Below are 19,899 nucleotides of genomic sequence, written 5' to 3'. Positions count from 1 at the left end.
AGGAGGCCCAGGCGGGAGCGTTCTGACCTCACTACCCCTGGCCCCCGGCAGAGCCCCCACCCAGGTCACTGCGGGTGCAGGCCAGGCGGTCGCCTGCTCTGGCCCATACCGGCATCAGGAGCTGGGCGGTGTCGCTGAAGTTGCCCAGGAAGGTCATGATGTTCATGCGCTCGGCGAGGCGAGGAATTTGGCTGAATTTGATCATGAAGATGTCCTCGTCCGACAGCTCCTCCAGCGGCCGCTGCTCCTTCTCGTACTTGTGGATCAGCGTTAGCTCATATTCGGTGGGCAGGAAGCGCTGCAGCAACTCCAGGAAATCCAGGCTCAGGCTCTTCAAGTCGTACCTGGGGGAGGGAGGCAAACAGGCCAGTGCAGCATCGCACACGCAGCTACAGCATCGCTCGCAGGGAACAGCCTTCGCCGCTCAGCTCCTCGCCCTGCCCGCCCCGTTGGGCCTGCGGCTCTGGATCAACTCTGCCACTCCTGCGAGCTGGTCTTCCCCACGCCCGGCTCGCCCTGAGCTCCGTTCCCCCATGCCCTGTCACCTGGCCCGTCTGTGCCTCAGTCCAGTCAGCCCTCAGCCCTCTCCTCCTGCCAGCTCTTCCCTTTTTCCCATTGACCAGAGTGGCTGATTCTTTCCATGCTTCAGTGTCCTTGATGTCTCTGCTCCTCTCTCATCACATGGTCTGCCTTGTCAATCCTCAACCCTGGTTCACCCCCACAATGCACCTGGACTCCCCTGCCTCTCCAGCGCCCATCTCCTCTCCAAGCGCCTTGAACGCAGTGTCTGCAAAGGCTGGCTGCAGTTCTCCAATCCCATCACAGGGAATTCACCAGCACAGTTACGAGTGCTACAATTACCCAGTAAGTTTCCCCATGTAGACAAGCCCTTAGACCCGCTCCAGGCCATCTCTCACCCCTTGTACGCCATCAAATCAGCTCTCACCAAGGTCTAATGGCCTCTTCCCAGCTAAAAGCCAGGGCTCCACTCTATTCTCTTCCTCCTCAACCTCTCGACCCCGGCGACAGCTCCCTGCTTCCAATCCCATCCTCCCTCTGCTCTCATCCCATCCAGATTCTCCCATCCCTCTCCAGCTGTCCCTGCACTGCCCCGTTCACTGGGCCTCCCTGTCCTCTCTGTAGGCATCCCCTGCTCCTTGCCCCTGACCCCTGCTCCTCTCACTAGGCCCTCACCTCCAAGCCAGCCTTAGCCAGTGATGCCCAGACCTGCCTAGCCAGGCCCCCCTTCCCGCAGCCCTACACCTCCGCTCAGCCTCCCAACGTCAGCTCCCGGACGTCCAGCCAGCAACTTCAGCTCAGCTGAGCTTTGGGTCCCTCCCCCCACTCCAGACCATCGCCTGGGCGTCTCCTCCCACAGGCCCTGGCTCCAGACCCTGCAGCCAGGCTGTGTCCAAGCCGTGGGCTCCTCACTAGCTCCCCCGTCTCCTGCCTCCGGCCAGCCCCTGGGGTACTCACGTCTGGATGGCCTTGCAGATGCTGTCGATGCTGAGGCCGCCCTTGCGGAGCGTGATGGCCAGGTTCTTGGCTCGGTTGGACTCGATCAGCGTCACCTTGCTAGGGGCCTTCTGAACAGCCTTCACCTTCAGGGTGCTGATGTCTAAGCTAGGACCCTGAGCCTTCGTCTTGAACTGCTCCTCAAAGTCGTTCATGTCCAGTTCCTGCGGGGAGGGGAGCGGAGAGGAGAGGCAGAATTCAGCAGGACGGAGATGGAGAGAGGGAGGGGTGCCGGGGAGAGGAGGGAGCCCGTTCCTCTAGGGCTGGGCCGGCTTCCTACTGGTGAGTCCATGAAACTGTCCCAGCACTAGAGAGCCTCCTCCAGCCACCTTTCCCAGCCCGCTGGCAGGCAGGAGGCTCTTCCCTATGCTGCCCCTTCTCACCGCTCTGGGCTGTGCCCGGGCTGAGCACGCCAGTCTCACGGCACCAGGCTGCCAGGCCAGCCTGCAGGCCGTTCGGGCAGTCTCCATGCAGCTCAGAGCCTGCTCCGCCCCTCAGCCCATCCGCCCGGGGCCAGGCAGCCTCACCTGCAGGACCTTCTCGTCGTTGAGCTCGTTGAAGATGGTCCCGTTGATCTGGGTGGGTTTCAGAGCCACCCAGTTGAAGATGGGCATTCGGAACTTGGTTTGAATCGGCTTCTTGATCTTGACGGCTAGCGAGGAGAGGGAGGGAGAGGAGTGGGCTGGAGAGCGTGCCGTGAGCGCCCACAGAACCAACCTGCAGCACCAGGACAACCGGGACCTCACAGCTCCTCCAACCCCATCACAAAGCTTGTGGAAGGGTTTTCACATCTCCATGAGAGCACGGCCCAGCTGGCCAGGTGCATTGTGGGCAATCTCCTTTCCCTGGAGAACAGCTTTGCCACCAGAGGCAAGGCAGCAGATGGACCGATGTTCCGGTCCAGTTGGCAGAAGGCCAGGGACCAGGCTAAGCGGCAAGGGGGTTTCACGGCTAGGTCAGGGGCCCCAGATCATTTTCAGCTGAAGGCTGTTTGGGGATGGCTGTGAAGTGATGGGTGAGATCAGTCTCCACCTCACACCCAAACCCATCCCCCTGGCTGGCCCTTTTGTGGTGTAAATGATGGTGGCCAAGCTACGCCTGCTCTGTGGATAACCAGGGGACCCGTCTCCCCAGGGCACCCCCGGCCCCTCTGCCCAGCGCTGTGCTTTGGCTCTCACCCTGCACACGCCATCGCATCCCGGAAACTGCACTCACCCGAACTGGCTGCTGCGGTTGGGCCACTGACCTCCCCCGCTGGCATTCCCAGGGGTGGGGGCGGAGGGGGAGGAGGGGCTGGGCCGCCCTCCACCGAGAGGGGAGGAGGTGGTGGGATTTCGACCCCGGGAAGGGGCGGGGCAGGTGGAGGCGTGTCGCTCCCAGGAAGGGGTGGAGCTGGAGGGGGTGCAGAAGGTTGGGTTTGCTTCTGAGAAGGCAGGTTGGCAGAGCCGGTGTCTTCGGTGTGGGGCAGTGGGGGAGGCGGAGGAATCGTCTGGGCAGCAGCAGGGGGCGGCAGTGGGGAGCAAATGGAAGGAGATGCCAAATCTGCAAAGTAAGTAAGAGACATGTCACCCATCCACCCTGCCAGCAATGGAGTGACTAGGCGTCTGTCCCCAGCCATTGACCTGCTGGGTGACCTTTGGCAAGTCACTGCCCACACTCTGTGCCTCAGTTTCCCCATTTGTACCATTGGTGTATCATGCTGACCCTCCTCTGTAAAGTGCTTTCAGAGCCTCAGCTGGGAGGTGCAGACAGAGTGCTTTGGAACACATCTGTGCAGCACCTGGCCCGGGGCCGCGATCCCAGGAAGCGGCCCATGGCAAGAACACAGGCAGCCGGTGGGCAGCAGGGCCAGCACCAGCATGAGGCTCTTCTGTGGGGATCCAGCCCTTTGCCTGCGAAGAGGGTTCTTTGCAGCCCCAGCCGGGACAGGCCAGAGGGGAGGAGCATAGGGGTGGCACATGGTAACCCAGTGTTCAGAGCCTCACTCCCAACACAGGGGTCCCAGCCTGGGACCCCCCCAACCCCATCCTATTAACCCCTGCAGTCCCCCAGCTACACTGCCCACTGAAGGTACCTGTACTGGTAGAGGCGGAGGCTTCTACAGTAACCGTGGGGACTGCTGTGGTTTCCATGACAACAGGGACAATCTCGATGGCAACGGCTCCCTCTGGCCCACGCAGGATCCGGACTAACCCTTTCTCCTCCAGCTCCTCCAGCTTCTGCTCCAAGGCCGAGGGACGGGCATCCGCCAGCCTCTGCTGCTGCTGCTGTGGGGGGGAGCTGGCTTGGCTGCTGGATTCGCTGAGCCGCTCCTGGGCAGACACACACAGCACAGCGGGCATCAGTGCCATCCCCCCTCCTCAGCAGAGGGACCCGATCCCTGGGCCTCATGCAGGAGCCAGCAGGGACGGGTCCCTCTGCTGAGAGATCCAGAGAGGGGTGGGGGGATCATCCACGAACAGAGAGAGGCACCACCTTGCCCCCCAGCCCCCATCTCCGGCACTGGCAACTCGGTGCCAGGAGCCCACCTACAGCAGGAGGCCCCCGGTCCTAGCACCGCCGCGCCGGGAGAGGAGCCGCTCGGGGAGGCTGGCAGCAGCATTGCGAGATCTCAGTGCGGGAACATCTCCCCACTGGAACGCCCACCATGCTCCAGAACCAGCCCCTCCCCGTCTCCCTGCCCCCATACCTCCCCCACCCTGCCCGACACCTCTCTCACTGCCCTCTGCACCTTCCCACTTGGCCTCACCCCGCCCCCAGCCTCGGTGTCCCCCGTCCCTTCCCTGCTGGTCTCACCCGGAGTGTCTCTACTTCACGGCGTGTCTGGCTCAGCTGTTTCTCCAGCTCCGCGATCTTGGCCATTGACTCGTTCTCCGCATCCTGGAGCTTCTCTGTGAGCTGCAAGAGGAACCAGCGTTCAGCCAGTCCCCCATGAGCGGGGCCGTGGGGTGGGCCAGGGCACAGGCTCCCAGCATGTGGAGTGAGGAGGGGAGTTGCAGATGACACAGCCCCAATGCCAGGAGCAGGCATGTGCAGCAGACCACCTCCCCTCTACCATGCTGGGAGCCCCCTGCCCAAGAGAAAAGTCCCCCTCCAGCTGGCAGGGGCTGGGAGAACTCCTTCCCCGGGGCAGCAAGCCCAGGCCGTGGGGAACCCCTGGGCTAAGCGGCAGTGTCAGCGCGCTCAGTGCCAGGGTCAAAGCTCCTGGGCTCACAGAGCTACAGGCAGCATGGAGGCCTCGTTCCCTAGCACCTCCCATTGGCCAAACACTGGATCAGCAGGGACCAAAGCAACCAGCCCTCCTGTTCCAGAGCTGGGCGGCGCTAGGGGCATGGAGGAGCAGCCCTGGAATCCCTCCCCGCTCTCAGGTCACAGAGACACGCTGAGCACACGGCAGCGTTTTCCTGCCCATACACAGATCAGCTCCTGCAGACGCCCTTAGCAGGAACGGCTCCTCGCTCCCTGCCTGCCCTGGCTGGTGCCCCAGGGCCCTCACCTGCCCCACTTGCTCCTGTAGGTCCTCCACGTGCTCCAGCAGAGCATTCTTGGTCTCTGTGTCCTCCAGCAGGGCGCCCACATCGAAGATGTTATCCAGGTATGCCTGGATCTGCACCTGCAGCTTGTCACTCTCCGTGTAACGCAGCCTCTGTCACAAGACAGCAAGGGTCCCCGTTCAAAGCCAGGCCCAGCCCAGCCCTTAACCCTACCGGGGAGCTCCATGCGTTCCGAGTCAATCGTTCTCAGCTGAATGCGCATCCGCCCACACCTCCTCTTCCTCCGGAAACACCCTGCTTCTCCTCTGGGGAAGAGGGAGCCAGAGGACCCCAGTCCTCGCCCAGCCCTTCTCTGTCCCAGCATTTCCAGGCTGCTTGGCCAATAGCCCAGGCTGGGATGGCACACGATGGCTGTAGACAGAGGATGTCCCTGATGGGGGCATACAGACCAGCCCTCTCTCCCCTCCCTCAGAACTCAGTGGTCAGAGCAGCCTCACCTCCAGATACTCATCCAGCCCCAGGTGAGTGAACTCGTATTGCAGGAAGACGCGGAAGTTCATGTTCTCCACCGAGTGCACCACGATGTTGATAAACTGCATGCAGGCCACCTGCCGGGGAGCCCCAGGGTTAGCACCAGAGCCTCTCCTTCCACCAGGGCAAGCGGCGGGTGGGGGCAGCGAGATACAAGCAGAGACACTAGAACCATCAGTGACAGTGCCAGAAGCAGCACTGTGACCTTGCCGCTAGAGGGTCTCATGCCCAGCGTGAACACGCATGAGACGGCGTTTCCCATTGCTAGCACACTAACGCGGCCACAGAGTGCTCTACGGAGCCAGCAGACGGGGCCCAAGGTCAAGCAAGTCAACAGCAGAGAAGAGAACCCCGGCGTCCTGCCACCCACACCAGAACACTGTCTCCCTTAATCAGAGCTGAAGAAATCACTGATTGGTTTTGTTTGGTGGCTAAACCCAAAATCAATAAATAAGTAAATAGCTCATTTTGTTTCAAACCAAAGTGGGGTTTTTTTCGTTTTTTTTCTCAGTGAAACAAAAACCACCATAACAATGTCACTAGGGCTGAATGCAACATTCGGAATGCCGACCTGAAACAAAAACGTCCACCCGGTTTGTTTAGACATTTGCTAAATCTTTCTTGCTTTCAGGTTTTTTTGTGCCTGAAACTATTCACCGTGTTTGGCCCGAAACTATTCACCGTGTCAGTGCCCCGAAAAAGGAATTTTATGGTGAATTTACTATTTGCCAAAAAAGTGTCACCCGGCTGTATCCTGAACACAGCCACGCTTAGTGGGAGGAGAGGCGGCAAGCCCAGAGCCAACACAGCTGCTGGACACAGGGAAAATCAAGCCTCAAAGACCCAGTCAGTGGGGCTCATGGCATTTGGAACAGCCCCCTGCTAGCTCTTCCAGACTTGAAGGGGCTTAGAGTGCAATATGTAAACTACTGCCCTCTAGTGGTTTAATGCCTATGCACACTAAAAGCCCTATTACCACTGACACCAAATGGGATTCACCCGTAGTTCAGGTGGCAGAGGCCTGGGAGTGAGATTACAGGTTCTTTCCTCAGCGCCACACACGTGTGGTTTAACAGAGGGCCGATGGCCATGTGTGGAGCCCTGGATCCACCCCAGGGGCAGTGGGACATGGCCACCTACGGTCACAGGCGGAAGGAAGGGGTGCTGCAAACAGCTCTTTCCTGCACTAAGCAGATGGAAAACCCAGCCAAGTCTTCACATCACACGAGCCCCAAACACTCAGGCAGCAGCACGTTATGGATGGTTTGGGGGATGGGGCAGGTGAGGGGGCTGCCTGGACCCCCACCCCAAATGCTCACCATGAAGTCAATGTTACTCTCCTCATTTCGGAAATACTCCATCAGCTTCTCAAAGCGATTCTTCTCTCCGCAGACCTGTGGGCAGGAGCAGAGACCACTCAGCATGGGCGGGTTCTGTGCCATGGGCTGCTCCCTGCCCTGCAGAGAAGCCACCCAGACGATGCCATCCTGCTGCCCTGGAGAGCAGTACGGTGTCTGCCCTGCTGCCAGGCACAGTCCAAAAGGGGAGTGGGAGCGTTGCCATGCCCGGAACGAGTGTACGTGAGAGGGGTGCATGTGCACGATTAAGTGTGCCAGAGCAGACACCCCGCTCCACTGGCCTCGCCCCAGTGTAGCCCCACCCCTCACCACAGCCGGTTTCAGCTCAAAGCGCAGCACGCACAGCTCTGAGCTCTCGGCAGCCCGGCTTCTATTCCAGGGCTTGCGGGACTGAGATTTCCGGGCACTCCTAGAAATGAAGCCAAAGGCAGCTGGGGGAAAAGGAGGGGTAGATTCCCCAAGGGATCTCCAACTCCTCCCCCCGCTACATTACTCCAGGAGGTCAAAGCCTCCCCAAGGTAAGGGACCATGCAGTGCCCAGCACATGGGGCCCTGTCTGTGAGCAGGCTGCCAGACGCTGCAGTACAACTCGGCCCAGGATGGAACTCCAATAACTGGCATCGATCTGCCACTAGTGCCAGGCCCAGCTGACCAGACGGCTCAATAAAGCCGATGTGTTGCTGCCCCGCGGCAGCGACCCAGAGGGGAGAGGGAGCCGTGCACGTGGACATGGCCAGGGCACACCAGCAGGCAGCCACACAGAGATTCCTGGGATCCCAGCTACAGAGGGATGGAAACGTTCAGTCCATTTCAGCTACTCCTAGGAAGGGTCAGGCCAATGCAGTGCAGTGGGCAGCCATGAGCCTGGTGGAGGCTGGGCCAGGCCCTGGGGAGACCCAGGATGGGGACATGAGGCAGGGTGGGCTGGGAGCTAGGGCCAGAGAGAACCTCAGGGTGCGTCTGAGTCCAGCAGCTTCCTTGGTTCACCACGGTCCTGCCCAGGCCCCTTCCCCACCAGGAGAGACGCTGCAGCTCAGAACAGGGCCCTGTGAAGGTTGGGGCCTTTGGGTCCAGCTCCAGCGCTAGGTCCTTCGCCTAACGCCAGGGCACGAGGACGTGGGCAGGGTCTGGCCCTCAGAGACATGGCCTTGTGCTGGGCAGGACTTCTCTGGTTAGCGATGCCTGCACCATCCTACCCTTGTGCAGTGCAGGGGCAGTGCCCGGGCCACAGGACACCACAGGATCCGGGCCCAGGCAGTCCAGCCCTGGCCAGAGCCAACTGATAGGGGAGGGAATTGGGGGGTTGTGAACAATGACCTTCCTCCAGCTGCTCCCTGGCTCTCGTTTCTCTACTGTTCCCTGCAGGGATGGGACCCTGTGAGCCCCCCATGGCCCATCCTGCAGTGCCAGCAGGGGCTCGGAGAACTCAATCAATACATTAATTAATTAATACAAATTCCCCTCGGATGGCACCTTCCAGCTGAAGCTCACTCTATAGGTACTGGAGCCTCACGCCCCCTTTGAGGTGGATTAGTTTTATTATTCCCATTATACAGATGGGGAAACTGAGGCATGGAGCTGGGAATGATCTTGCCCTCGGTCACCCAGCATGCTAGCAGCAGAGCCAGGAATAGAACCCAGGTGTCCTGGCTCCAAGCGCAGCCATGGCTGGGATGCAGTGATAGGAGAGAGCACAGGTAGCTGTTGAAACGGACATGCTAGCGAACTGAAACCCAAGTCACTGAGCCAAAGGAGCCCCCCGTGTCACAGCCCCCACTACTGCAGACCGTGCTCCGGCTCGCTGGCCTGTCTCCAGCGTGAGGGATCAGGTCCGCTCCCCTCCATTCATCGCTCAGATGTCAGCCTGGGTTCCCGTCTCCCACTCACCTCCGCCCAGCTCCCTGCTGCTGTGCCCAGGAATTCAATCCAGCCTGCAGCCCGTGTCACCCAATCGGCCCCTTTGTTGGAGCCCCTTGTAGGGTTACAGCAGAGCGACAGCTGGGGCAGCTGATTGCCAGGCACTGCCAGCCCTGCCTGAGCATCGTCTCGCTGACGCTCCCAGCCCGGAACAGCCGCCACTCGCCCCAGCAGCCGCAGCGCAGGGCCCTTGGCACATTGGTTCTGTCCCACCGGGGAGAAGGGAGAGCAGCAAAGGGCAGCAGCAGGACACGGCCCCGGGGGCTGCCGGGCAGGACAGGGGGGCACTGGCAGCACTAGGCTGGGGGCAGGGCTAGGCTGGGGGCCCAGCTAGAAGCGGCCTGGGGCTGCCGAGCAGGACAGGGGGGCACTGGCAGAGCTCATACAGTGTACCCACAACTGGCACAGCCCCTGCCCATCGCTCTCCACCATTAGCAGCACCACCCTCAGGAGCCCTTCCCTCAGTGCGCAGAGCAATCTGGGCGGGAAGATGAGGAGGGAGCTTTCCCACGTGCTTGGCCTTCCCCCCCCGAGAGGCGAATCTCCACAGCTGCATGACGTGCCCCCATCCCATCCCCGGCCGCATTAGAACTGTCCCGAGTCAGCCCAGTGGGAGGCACCGGCGGCACCCGGGCACTAGCCACGCCTGCGAGAACTTCCCGGCTGGCAGTGCAGAACCAGCCCTGAGAGCCTGGCAGAGGAGCTGGGCAGGGGGCGCGGGCGGGCCCTTGTGCCATTTCAAAGGGATGACATCCCCTTCCTTCAGAGCTGCGACGCCACGGGGCAGGGATTTTACAAACCCCAGCAGCAAGAGGGACGGTTTCAGGAGCCCAGGGACGGCAGGCGGGGTGGCTAAATGTGAGTGGGATGGAAGGATTGTGGGCTGGCTCTAAGGCCGTTTGGGGGAGATTTTCAGAAATGTTTAAGGGAGTTAGGAGCCCAACTCCCATTGATAGCCAATGGGTCTGTGCTCCTAACTCCCCTAGGAACTTCTAAAAGACTTCCCCCTTCCTGGCTGTATGGGGGCAGGGCAAGACTGGCCCTGGGCGGAGATACCATGCTGGTGTAACCCACACACCTCCTGGGGGTGGGGCACCGAGCCCACGTAGAGAGAGATGAAGGCGTCTGCTCTACAGCCTTAGTGAAGAGCCGCTTGGCTTTTAGCTCGTGCTGTGGAGCCTCGTGCACTAAGCTCCAGTGGTCCCCGGTTCGATCCCGCCCGCCGATGACCGGGGTCTGTCGGCGTTACACTGTATCACCAGCTTTCCAGGCAAGGGCCTATGGTCAGAGCCAGGGACAGGGAGTAGGAGACCTGAGGTCCATTCCTGGCTCTGCCACTGACTCACCATGGAGCCTGGGGTGAGTCCTTTCCCCACTCTGTGCCTCAGTTTCCCCATGTGTAGCGGGGTGGGTAACCATGGCCACCCTCCATAGGGTTTACAAGAGTCAATACATCAGTGTCTGGAAAACACCTTGAGATTGTTGGCAGAAGGGGCTAGAGAAGAGCGGCGGATTGTTCCTTGCTACCACTAAGGGCCGGCGCAGCGAGGAAGAGACGGGAACCCTTCAGTACGGCGTCCATCCGACACCCCCGCGGGCCAGCTGTCAGCCTGGGGCAGGGAGCCACGGAGGGCAGAGGTCACGCTCTGACCCCATTCCGAACGCCCGCACCTGCAGATAAGCCGCAGCCGGTGCTGGGGGCTCCCAGGAGGCAGCAATGACAGGAGGGTTGGTTCTTGCCCTAGCACTGGCAGCAGAGTCATGCCCTGCCTCTGCCCATCCTGGCTACAGCATGAGGTCCTTGCCCCCAGAGACACGCCAGCTCTGCCAGCCAGGGCACGCTGCGGAGGGGAGGGGAGCGTGAGCCAAAGCACACAGAGCTGGTGAGGGGCTGGCTGGTGTGTGGATGCCCGCCGGGCATGGGGGAGGGAGGACAGGCTCCAGGGAGTGGGGCTGTGAAGGAATGTGGGATTGCAGAGGAGAGGGGGTCCCACTGCTCCAGCACTACATCAGCGCCAAGGAGAGCCCCTCATGGACCCAGCCCACAAGGGGTGAGTCAGGGGCTCCTCAGAGAGAGATGTGCTCCATGATGCTCCCAGAGACCCCTCCCCGGCCCACCCCCATGCTCTGCTCAGCTCTGGCCCAGGGAGGGCCGGCCACGTGCAGCACCCTACGCCTAGGGCACAACGTGTGGGGGGGGGGATGTAGCTCGGCTCTGCCCACAGCAGAGACCGGTTTACATATCCGACTGGCCAGAGTCCCAGAGACGGGCCGTGGGGCGCAGCCCTGCGCAGGAGGCAGGGGAGGGAGGTGTCTGAGCAGGGCTTCCCCAGCTCCTGACGCACAGACACAGCAAGGCGGCACCGAGGGGACAGAACCAGGCTGCTCAGTCGTGGAGCGTCAGTTCATTAGTACCTGGCGCGTCTCCTCTCCTCGGCCCTGACCCAGCCCAGCCCAGCAGGCAGCTGGGTATCAGGGGAGGACAGGGGTTTATCCGAGCTGCACTGAGAGTTGCTGTCAGAACTGGGACTAGGAGGCAGGAGTTCCTGGCTCCCACCCCTATTGCCCCCATCCTCCACAGCAGGGGCGCTGAGATCCCCAGGGCCAGCTGGCTCCTGGGCCCCACCGGCTCCGACCTGGTCGCTGGGGGACCCACCTCTTTGAAGTTGTCGAAGGCAGCGAGGATGATGTCGTGCCCTCCTCGGACCAGGCACACGGCGGCCAGCAACTCCAGGACGAGGGCTTTGGTCCTACGGGGAGAACACAGGGTCTGACTCCCTCCGGGGGCTGCCCCTTCTCTGTGGCACCAGCCACAAGCTGCTGGTCTTCACTCACAAGCCCCTCCACGGCCCATGCCCCCTCCCTATGGGCTCCCGTTCATAGCGAGAGCCGTCAGCCCCCTCCATCGCCCATGTGTTAACCTCTCAAACGACACGTCCCGTGCTGCTCTGCGCGCTGCGGGGAGCTCCCCGAAACGTCAGCAAAGCTGCCTCCTTTGCCGCGATTCCACAGCCAGGCCAATGCTGACCAATCCTGCCTCGCTGCTTCCTTGTGCTCCCCCATCTGTTCCTTAGCCTGTCAACTCTCTGGGGTAGGGTTTGGCTTTTTGTTCTGTGTTTGTACAGCGCCTGGCGCAGCAGGGACCCCAAGGAAGAGGGGCGGGGAGCATACCTTGGGTTCTTATTGTTCAGGCTCAAGGTGATCTCGTTGACACAGGCTGGATGGTTCATCACCAGGCTGAATCCAGACTATGGGGAGAGGCTGGTGTTAGCAGGTTTGGGGCGGACGCCACGCCTCGCCCTTCCCCCACATGCCCTCTGAAATGCTTATGTGTCTTTAAGGCAGAGACCACCTGGGCAGGACCAGAGGGGCACGGATCGCAGGCCCATCCCGCCCAAGGTGCTGGCAAGCCCCCTGCCAGCTGCTCTGCCACCCCGCCAGCCCCCACAGGACCTGACACACCAAGCGGAGCCAGGCCAGTTACAAGGACCCCAGTGCGGAGCAGCTGATGCCATGGAGAGAGAGGAGAGAGACCACAGCACTTAGGGGTCTCCATCATGGAAAAGGCCCCCAGGCTCAGAGCCACAGGGACATCAGGAGGGGCTGCAGGGACGACACAACTGGAGGGGAGGGGAGAAGAGGAGGAAGGGGGGTGCTGGAGAAAGGGAGGCAGGAATGTGGCTGTTCAGTCACGTTCACGTTTCAGGCCCCCACGCGGTGGGACTGACCCTCTGGTCAGCACAGCCCGCCCTGGACCCACTGCCCCGGGGTGCTGGGTGGAACCTGCACTCACCCCCACCCCTCAGACTGGGAGGTCGCTGGCCTGGGCTGGAGATGATTCAAACAGCTCACTGCCCAAGGGCCAGGCGAGAGGTCCCCAGCAGCATCTGAGCTCCCGGGACTGTCTCCTGCTGGGCCCCACAGATTAAATGGAGGAGGCCACTGGCACTGAGCCTCTGGGGTCCCTCCAACGTCGGGCGGGGTGATTTCCCTGAGACCGTCCCAGAGGGGCAGCACTCGGTAACAGCTGGGGTCAGCGAGGCCCCCGGGGGTGGCTCACAGCTAAGCAGGGAGATCACAATGCCAGACACGTCTCTCCCCGCCTGGCTGCTGGGAAGGGCGAGGGGCTCCCTGCCCCAGAGTGGTGGGGCTCTGCTCTGCGGTGCCTGGACAGCCGCACGGAGCAGGACCCAAGCCCCCCTCTCTGCACAGGAGTCCCCACCCCACAGGGAATTGCCTTTCTGGCGATCGCGCTGGCTGGGACCAGCACCTGGTCCCCCGCAGGCAGGGCCGCTCGGGGGGAGGCGGGGGGCAAGTGGGGCAATTTGCCCCGGGCTCTGCAGGGGCCCCCATGAGAGTTTTCGGGGGCCCCCACATGAGTTTTTGGCGGGTCTTCAGCAGCAGGTCCTTTGGTGCCACCAAACACACCCGGAGCGAGTGAAGGACCCGCTGCCGAAGACCTAGAGCTTCTTCCGCTCCGGGCCTTTGGTGGCAATTCGGCGGTGGGTCCTTCACTCGCTCCGGGACCCGCCGCCGAGGTGCCGGAGCGGAAGGACCCCCACAGCCGAAGACCCCAGGCCCCCTGAATCCGCTGGGTGGCCCTGCCTGCAGGGCCGCGCTCGGGCCATTGCCTTGCCCCCACCTGGTAGTTCATGATGGCGCGCAGGCACATGATGCAGAGGTGGACGTCGTCCTTCTGGCTGATGATGCGCGAGTTCCGCAGTGCCTTCCTGCTGTGCACCGGGTTGAGTCTGGGCCAAAGGAAGAGAGTGGGTGAGCCCGGGAAAGACTCGGCAGGCGGCACAGCTACAGAAAGCACCGGCTGGGGGTCTGGCTGGCTCAGACTGGGAACGGGGTCCCCTCTGATCCGTCCCTGTCTACAGCCCCAGACACCCCAGCCCATGGGCTGTCTTGGCAGACAGGCCAACGACTGAGTGGGCTGGGCTCTGCCTTGGGGCTGGCCGGGGAGAGCAAAGGGCGTTGGCCCGGCCCAGTCTGCACCCTAGTGCGTTGGTGATCTCGGATGGCTGCGGGAGGCTCACCGGGGCGCATAGGAGTTCATAGGTGGCCTGGGTTTACTCTCCTGATCGCTCCAAGGGGTGCTGGAGGGAACGCTTGGGTGGACTTGTTGAAAGAATGTGTGGATCTGCTGGTTCAAGTGGCAGCACCTGAAGGAGGATTACAGCCTGCAGGACAGGAGGGAGAAACAGTACTTGATGGGGATGCGCCCTCCATGGAGGCACATGGCGGAATGGAACGGCAGGGGCTTGGCGGCCTCTCCGGGGCACAGGCAGACGGCCAGGAGGCCTGAGTGCCCAGCACGCAGCAGCAGAGCAAGGCCAGGCCGTGCACTCAGCACCACGCTCTTCTTACAGGCCGCTAGAGGGCCCAGGGCCTGGATCTTCCTTTACTTTACCACCAGGCCCTGCCCATCACACCTCCAATCTTTGCATGCAGGGAACTTCCTTTGCCTTTCCATGGTCACATTTCAAAATATCCAGTCCCTAAAGAGGGTCCCTGCCTTGTCACTGCACCATCGGCTGCTCCCTCGCATCTCAACCCCTCAGAGCGGATGGCACATGCTGACAGCCCCGCAGCCCGCAAGGGCACCGTCTCCAGGGGCACATGTACGGGCTTTAAGCCAGTAATTCTGGGTTGGGCTCCTGAGCAGTCACTGCAGGTAGCAGCCGGGTGAGCCGGGAACTCGGTAAGTCCCTATTGATTCTTAAAGGGTATTTCTGCTCTGGAAATCAGCTGGCAAAGTGCCCGGGGTGCCATGGCTATCGTCTCTCTGGTTTCCATGCCCAGCGTGCTGTGGTTAGGTGATTTCCTAGCTGCCAGCCTTGCAAACACGCCCAGGGATGGGAGGGGCGGGGTGGGGGGAGGCCAGGCTTTTCCTCCTTGCACATCACCACGAGTGGCCACGGCTCCGCAGGCCAAAATTGGCCCTCGGCACCTCTTGTGCAGGCCTAGCGCTACCCAAAAGGGCAATTCTACGCATGCACAAAAGGCTCTTCCCCCTGGCTAGACAGGTCTCGCAGTGCTACTGGGGTCAGACTCTGGATCTCCCCTGCCACCCATGGCTGGGCTGGCCCCACAGGGCCAACGGGATCAGACTCCGGCTTGCTGCCCGCGTGGCTTGGCTGGCCTCACAGGACCAGTGGGGTCAGACTCCGGCTCCCACCCCCACCCCCGTGACAGGGCTGGCCCCACGGGGATAACAGGAGTAACAATAGGGCCGACTGCACACATAGGGAGCGTGAAGCAGCACCATAGGACTACCTTACACATGACTAGAAACGGAACTGGGAAGCGATGCCGGAGCCTGACCCCAAGCACCAGGAACCCTGGGGCAGACGGCAGAGCCAAATCTCCACCATCCCCGAGAGCGAGCCCTGGTTACCTACCGTGAGACACGGCCCGAGGGAAGCGTGCAAAAGAAGCCTGTGGTTAGAATGTGGGAGGGGAACGGGCATGCACAGAGCCGCATGAGGTGAGCAGGCTTTGAACTAGAACTGTCTCCCGTCAATCTGGATCAGAACCAGGCCGATTCAGCCTGGGCGTGGGCGGGTCCAGCTCCTCAACGTCCACTTTTAACATTTCACCTTGTTTTCAGATCCACAAGATTTTGACCTATTGTCCTTTTAGGCCTCACAACCCTACCCTGTGCTAGCATCCTGATGTGGAAACTGAGGCACGGGAGGGGACATGGTGAGTCAGGAGCAGAGTCGGGGAGGAGGGATGTTTTAGTGGGCAGGGGACTAGGTTCAATTCCCTGCTCTGCTACAGACCTTCTGTGTGACCTTGGGCAAATCGCTTAGTCTCGCTGTGCCTGAGCTGGGTGAAATGGGGACAATGCACTTCCCGACCACCTGGGGCTGCTGAGGAGAAACATGTTAGAAGAGGCCACTGGTACCAGATAAGTAGTTATGAGAATTTCTCAGGGACAGAACCTGGATTCCTGGCGCTAGGTCCCCTGCGTTAGACAGCTCGTGCGTCCTGGGGCCGGGGCTGGGGGTGTAATTCAGGTACAGTTGTTCTCTGGGTCACCAAGCTCCATGTTTATCAGTTTAGGGGGCAGTTATTAGAGACCCCCCCCCAGATTATCATTTACACACACTTGGCCTTCTGGCCAACATCAGATCAGTGCAGTTTCTGGTGGTCCTCTAGTGGCTATAGCCCTGACCCTGCTGTGCAAGCGTCACTCAGCCACAGCCAACACTCAGAACTCGAGGAATGGTGCTGGACAGTTATTTCTGGGTGGTGGTGGTTTTTCTTAAACTTATTTTTATTTTAATTGTGAAAAATTTCAACCGGCTCCATTATTCCCTGACCCTCACAAGCCATTAGCCTCAGTAACATCCTGCAGCATGGAGTGCCCCGAGTTAAATATGTGGTATGCAAACAAGGAAAGGTGGTGGGGAGAGGGGCGGGGTCCTCAGCCCCGCAACTCCAGGCTGTACTGACTCCAGCTGGGCAGCGTGTCAGCGCCCAAGCAAGTGAGACAAAGCTGTGTGTCAAGAGTTGTCAGAGGCCACAGTGCAATCGTGCCACGGGCGCTCCCACGAGGGGGCTGATGTTCTGTTGGGTGCAGAGATGTAATTCTTCCCCAGTGGGAGCTGGGCGTCTCCCTCCTGGCCCAGGGCAGAATCAGGCCCACGAGCTGCAGCCTGTTTGCTTGGCCAGAAGAACTCCCTGGCAATGGCCTCTCCTCCAGTATCTCTGAGCAGGGCGGGAGCTGACGGGCTCCAGCATGGGGTGTCCCAGGCTGGCTGCGTGTGTTACCTGATAGTCAGGTTCCTCGTTTTGGAGGAGCCCTGTGTGGGGGACGAGGAGTTGCTCTTGCTGAGGTCCTCCATGGATCTGTCCGGGGACTTGCCCTTGTCAGAGCCCGGGCTCCCGTTATCTGCGCTCTCCATATTGTACCTGGAGCCACACACGTGAAGACAGACGTGTGAGTCAGCAGAATATAGTGAGGCCTCGTCTGAGGCAGCAGGATCCCAGCCAGTGGTGGGGGAAGGGCAGACCCAGTGACAGAGCACAGTGAGAGGAGGTCCCCCCACATAGGTATCTCACGGCTCCTCGGCAGAGGCCCCCACCACTCGAGCCCAGGGGCGGGATGAGACTGCCCAGCCCTCACTCCTCTGGGACTGCAGAGACTGGCCCACACCAGCTTGCCCCCCTCAGCCCCACGCTACCACTCAGCCAGCCAGAGCCACACACGCCTCAGGGCAGGTATTGCTGCCACCACAGCCCTGCATGGCCCCACAAATGTCCCCAGGGACCAGCAATGCCACCACGGATGGTTATGCCTAGAAAGTGCAAACAGACCATGTGGGCACAGGGCTCCGAGCTCAGGGAGTTTAACCATCCGTCCCAGGTGAGTTGTTAATGGCACAGCCCCCGGCCCTGGGCGCCAGGGGCCGGCCCTGAGGCAGCAGGTTGAGGGAGTGGAGACGGACGGGCTTTTAGGGAGATCTCTGCAAGCTGCAGAAATTTCAGCACCCAGGCCAGGGACAGACAAGGGGATGGGGAGGGGAACCGCGAGGCGGGGTTTTCATCGATTTTAAGGCCAGATAACATCATTGATGTCTGTCCTCCCGCCTAGCACAGGGGTGCCAGCACATCTGAGCTAGAGCATCTTTCTCAGCCTTTGCCGGTTGGCAACCCCGTCTCTGAAGCCAAAATCTGTGCAGCCCCCCTCAGCGTGTACCATAGAACGGTCTCAGTGCCACCCCTGCATCTCGGTGCTGTCTAGCCCTGCGGCTCTGTGAGCTGGGCATGTCCTCAGAGGCGGGCACGGCACACTGGACCCTGAAGGGGAGGGGGATGAGACTTTGCTTTAGATACCAAGGTGCCTGGCCACCCCCAATGGCCTGGCAAAATGCCAGGCTTGAGCAGAGCTGTCAGGAGAAGGACGGTCTGGATTGAAACACTCCCAGGGATGGAGAATTTACCCTGTCCCTAGGGAGGCTGTTCCACTGATTAATCACCCTCCCTGTGAGCAACTGGCACCTCCTTTCTAGTGGGAGTTTGTCTGGCTTCAGCTCCCAGACCTTGGGTCTCACTCTGCCTGGCTGCTCAGTCCAAGATTCCTCTGCTCTCAGAAACCTGCTCGTGGGCAAAAGGAGCGGAGGGCGCCCCGCTCCCACACCCCAGACCCCGCTGGCCTCCCAAGGAGAGCTGGGGCCCCAGCCCTGATGTCACACGGGCCAGGCTCGTGTGGCCCCTCCCCTCCCATGCACAGTCCCATGCTGTCGTGTGCGTGGGAAAGTTGCTTCAGGGAAGGGCACATGGAGATCAAGCCTGTTTTAATGAAACGTGACAGGCTGGAGCCACCAGCACCAGGTGAGCAGCCAGACCCCGTGGGCCCCAGTCTGGCACCTGTGGTCTAGGCCAGTGCGCTGCCCCACACTTGGGAGCGGCCCATGGCGGGGCTCTATTGCGCTAGGGGCTGGCATGCCTTGCTGCCAGAGGCCACAGACTGGGGCACTAGCGGAAGGCCCCATGGCTTAGACGTGGGCTGCCCCACACTGTGGATCTTGGCCCTGCCCTCCCGGGAGGCTGCTTCCAGGGACTCGTTCCCAACGAGCTGTAAAGAAAGCGAAGGGGCCGCCTGCCCCCGCTCACAAGCTGCTAGTGAGGGACGCAGAGGCAGTCTAGCCAAGTGGCCGAAGTTCAGAGCCAGGGCTCCCATGAGCATGGCACTCAGGCAGGGCTCCCACGTTAGGCCTGAAGTCAGAGGCCCAACTCGCGTGCTTACAGCTCGGCACTGCGGCGCTGGTCTGACGCGGGGCCGACGCTAGTGGAGGAAACGGCACCCGTCCCAGCGCCCTCCCCTCCCCGGGGGGGGCAAAGGGCTCAGCAGCAACTTACGTGACGGCGCACTGGGCGAAGGCGAGGTATTCCAGCAGCACGTCCAGCCCCTTGTTCTCCTCGTTCAGGAACTCCTGCACCCAGCTGGGGGAGAGGAGGTGCGTTAGCCAGGGAGATCAGGCAGGGATGGCCCAGCTGCACCCCCATCCTCACGCCCGTTTCTCTTTTCTTCCCTTTGCTTCCTTTCTAGAGCGTCTCTCCCCCCTCCCCTCCCCTTGGGCCGGAGCGGCCCAGCCCTGTGGCTACCCCTGCTCAGACTGAACCCAGCTGTAACGGGAAGCCCAGGGCCAGCTCACCCAGCACTGCTCTGCACGAACCAGTGGGCAGTGGCAGGGTGAGCTGGAAGCACGCTGGCTCTGCCCCACTCACACACTAGCCACAGACCTGGGATTAAGTAATCTGCTCCCTTCCTAGAGCTGTGGGGAAGGGCAGGGCTGCGTCTCCCCCCCATCCCAGCTCTCTCCCCACTGGCCTAGGGCCCCCACGCTCGGGGCGGACAGCAGAGTTAGGACCCAGCCCTTTGAGGATATGGGTGGTGTCGAGTCAGCCTGGCCCGGTCGGATGCATGGCCAGGCTTCACAGGAGTAGAAAGGTTCACTTTCCATCAGGGCCCTGCTGCATGGCTGCGTCCCCCAGGGGCAGCCAGCAGTCCCTCTTCTTGCTTCCCCAACCGCACGGTTATTCACAGGTTCCCTGCTCCAGGGGGAGCCTTTTACTCTTTTCCTGAGAGCTCAAGTCCCTCCGTCCTGGCCCCGAAAGTCTCAGAGCTCCCCCCCGAGACTGAGCCATAGGTCAGGCATGCCAGCACTGCCACCCCATCTCATAGGCCAGGGATGGCAGCTCGGAGATGTGCAGGGACTCGCCCAAGGCCAGGCAGGGAGTCTGTGGCAAGGCTGGGAATTGCCCCCAGGTTTCCTAAGTCTCAGAGCCCAATGCCTGAACCCCCAGACCCGCCTTCCTGCTCTCCCAGAAACCCCTCCGCTTGTCTCCTGTTTGGCTGCCGTCATCCGCACCCCATCCACGCTCCTCTGCCCATGCCACGGATAGAAGGCAGGCACCTGCTCTCAACAGGACCCGCCCAAACTGCCTCCATCGCTCTGAGCCGTGACTGGCTTTGGGCCAGGCCCCAGATGGCACGGGACAGCCCCAGTCCCACGATCAGGGAAGGGCACTGCCCATCTGCTTTTGCTCCATGCTCAGACGACAGT

General features: G+C 61.4%; 1 protein-coding gene across 5 annotated transcripts in view; it reads right to left on the bottom strand.

The window, feature by feature from the left end:
- Nucleotides 1–19,899, bottom strand: part of FMNL1 (formin like 1) — a 58,674-nt gene that overhangs the window by 7,921 nt on the left and 30,854 nt on the right. For 3 of the 5 annotated variants that reach the window (XM_054014619.1, XM_054014618.1, XM_054014620.1), the window contains exons 5-18: nucleotides 18,692–18,775; nucleotides 16,601–16,741; nucleotides 13,458–13,566; nucleotides 11,987–12,063; nucleotides 11,472–11,565; nucleotides 6,860–6,934; nucleotides 5,507–5,617; nucleotides 5,012–5,161; nucleotides 4,312–4,413; nucleotides 3,590–3,827; nucleotides 2,731–3,057; nucleotides 2,043–2,167; nucleotides 1,477–1,679; nucleotides 110–344 (exon numbers count right to left, since the gene is read on the bottom strand). In XM_054014619.1, coding sequence (XP_053870594.1) covers nucleotides 110–344; nucleotides 1,477–1,679; nucleotides 2,043–2,167; nucleotides 2,731–3,057; nucleotides 3,590–3,827; nucleotides 4,312–4,413; nucleotides 5,012–5,161; nucleotides 5,507–5,617; nucleotides 6,860–6,934; nucleotides 11,472–11,565; nucleotides 11,987–12,063; nucleotides 13,458–13,566; nucleotides 16,601–16,741; nucleotides 18,692–18,775 — 2,071 coding nt within the window. The remainder of the gene's footprint in view (nucleotides 1–109; nucleotides 345–1,476; nucleotides 1,680–2,042; nucleotides 2,168–2,730; nucleotides 3,058–3,589; nucleotides 3,828–4,311; nucleotides 4,414–5,011; nucleotides 5,162–5,506; nucleotides 5,618–6,859; nucleotides 6,935–11,471; nucleotides 11,566–11,986; nucleotides 12,064–13,457; nucleotides 13,567–16,600; nucleotides 16,742–18,691; nucleotides 18,776–19,899) is intronic. The other 2 variants (XM_054014621.1, XM_054014622.1) reach the window with 1 other exon arrangement.

The sequence above is a fragment of the Malaclemys terrapin genome, chromosome 25 (assembly GCF_027887155.1).
Source record: "Malaclemys terrapin pileata isolate rMalTer1 chromosome 25, rMalTer1.hap1, whole genome shotgun sequence".
Taxonomy (NCBI): Eukaryota; Metazoa; Chordata; order Testudines; family Emydidae; genus Malaclemys; species Malaclemys terrapin.
The sequence above is the reverse complement of the archived record's forward strand: the minus strand, read 5'-3'. Positions and strand labels throughout refer to the sequence as shown.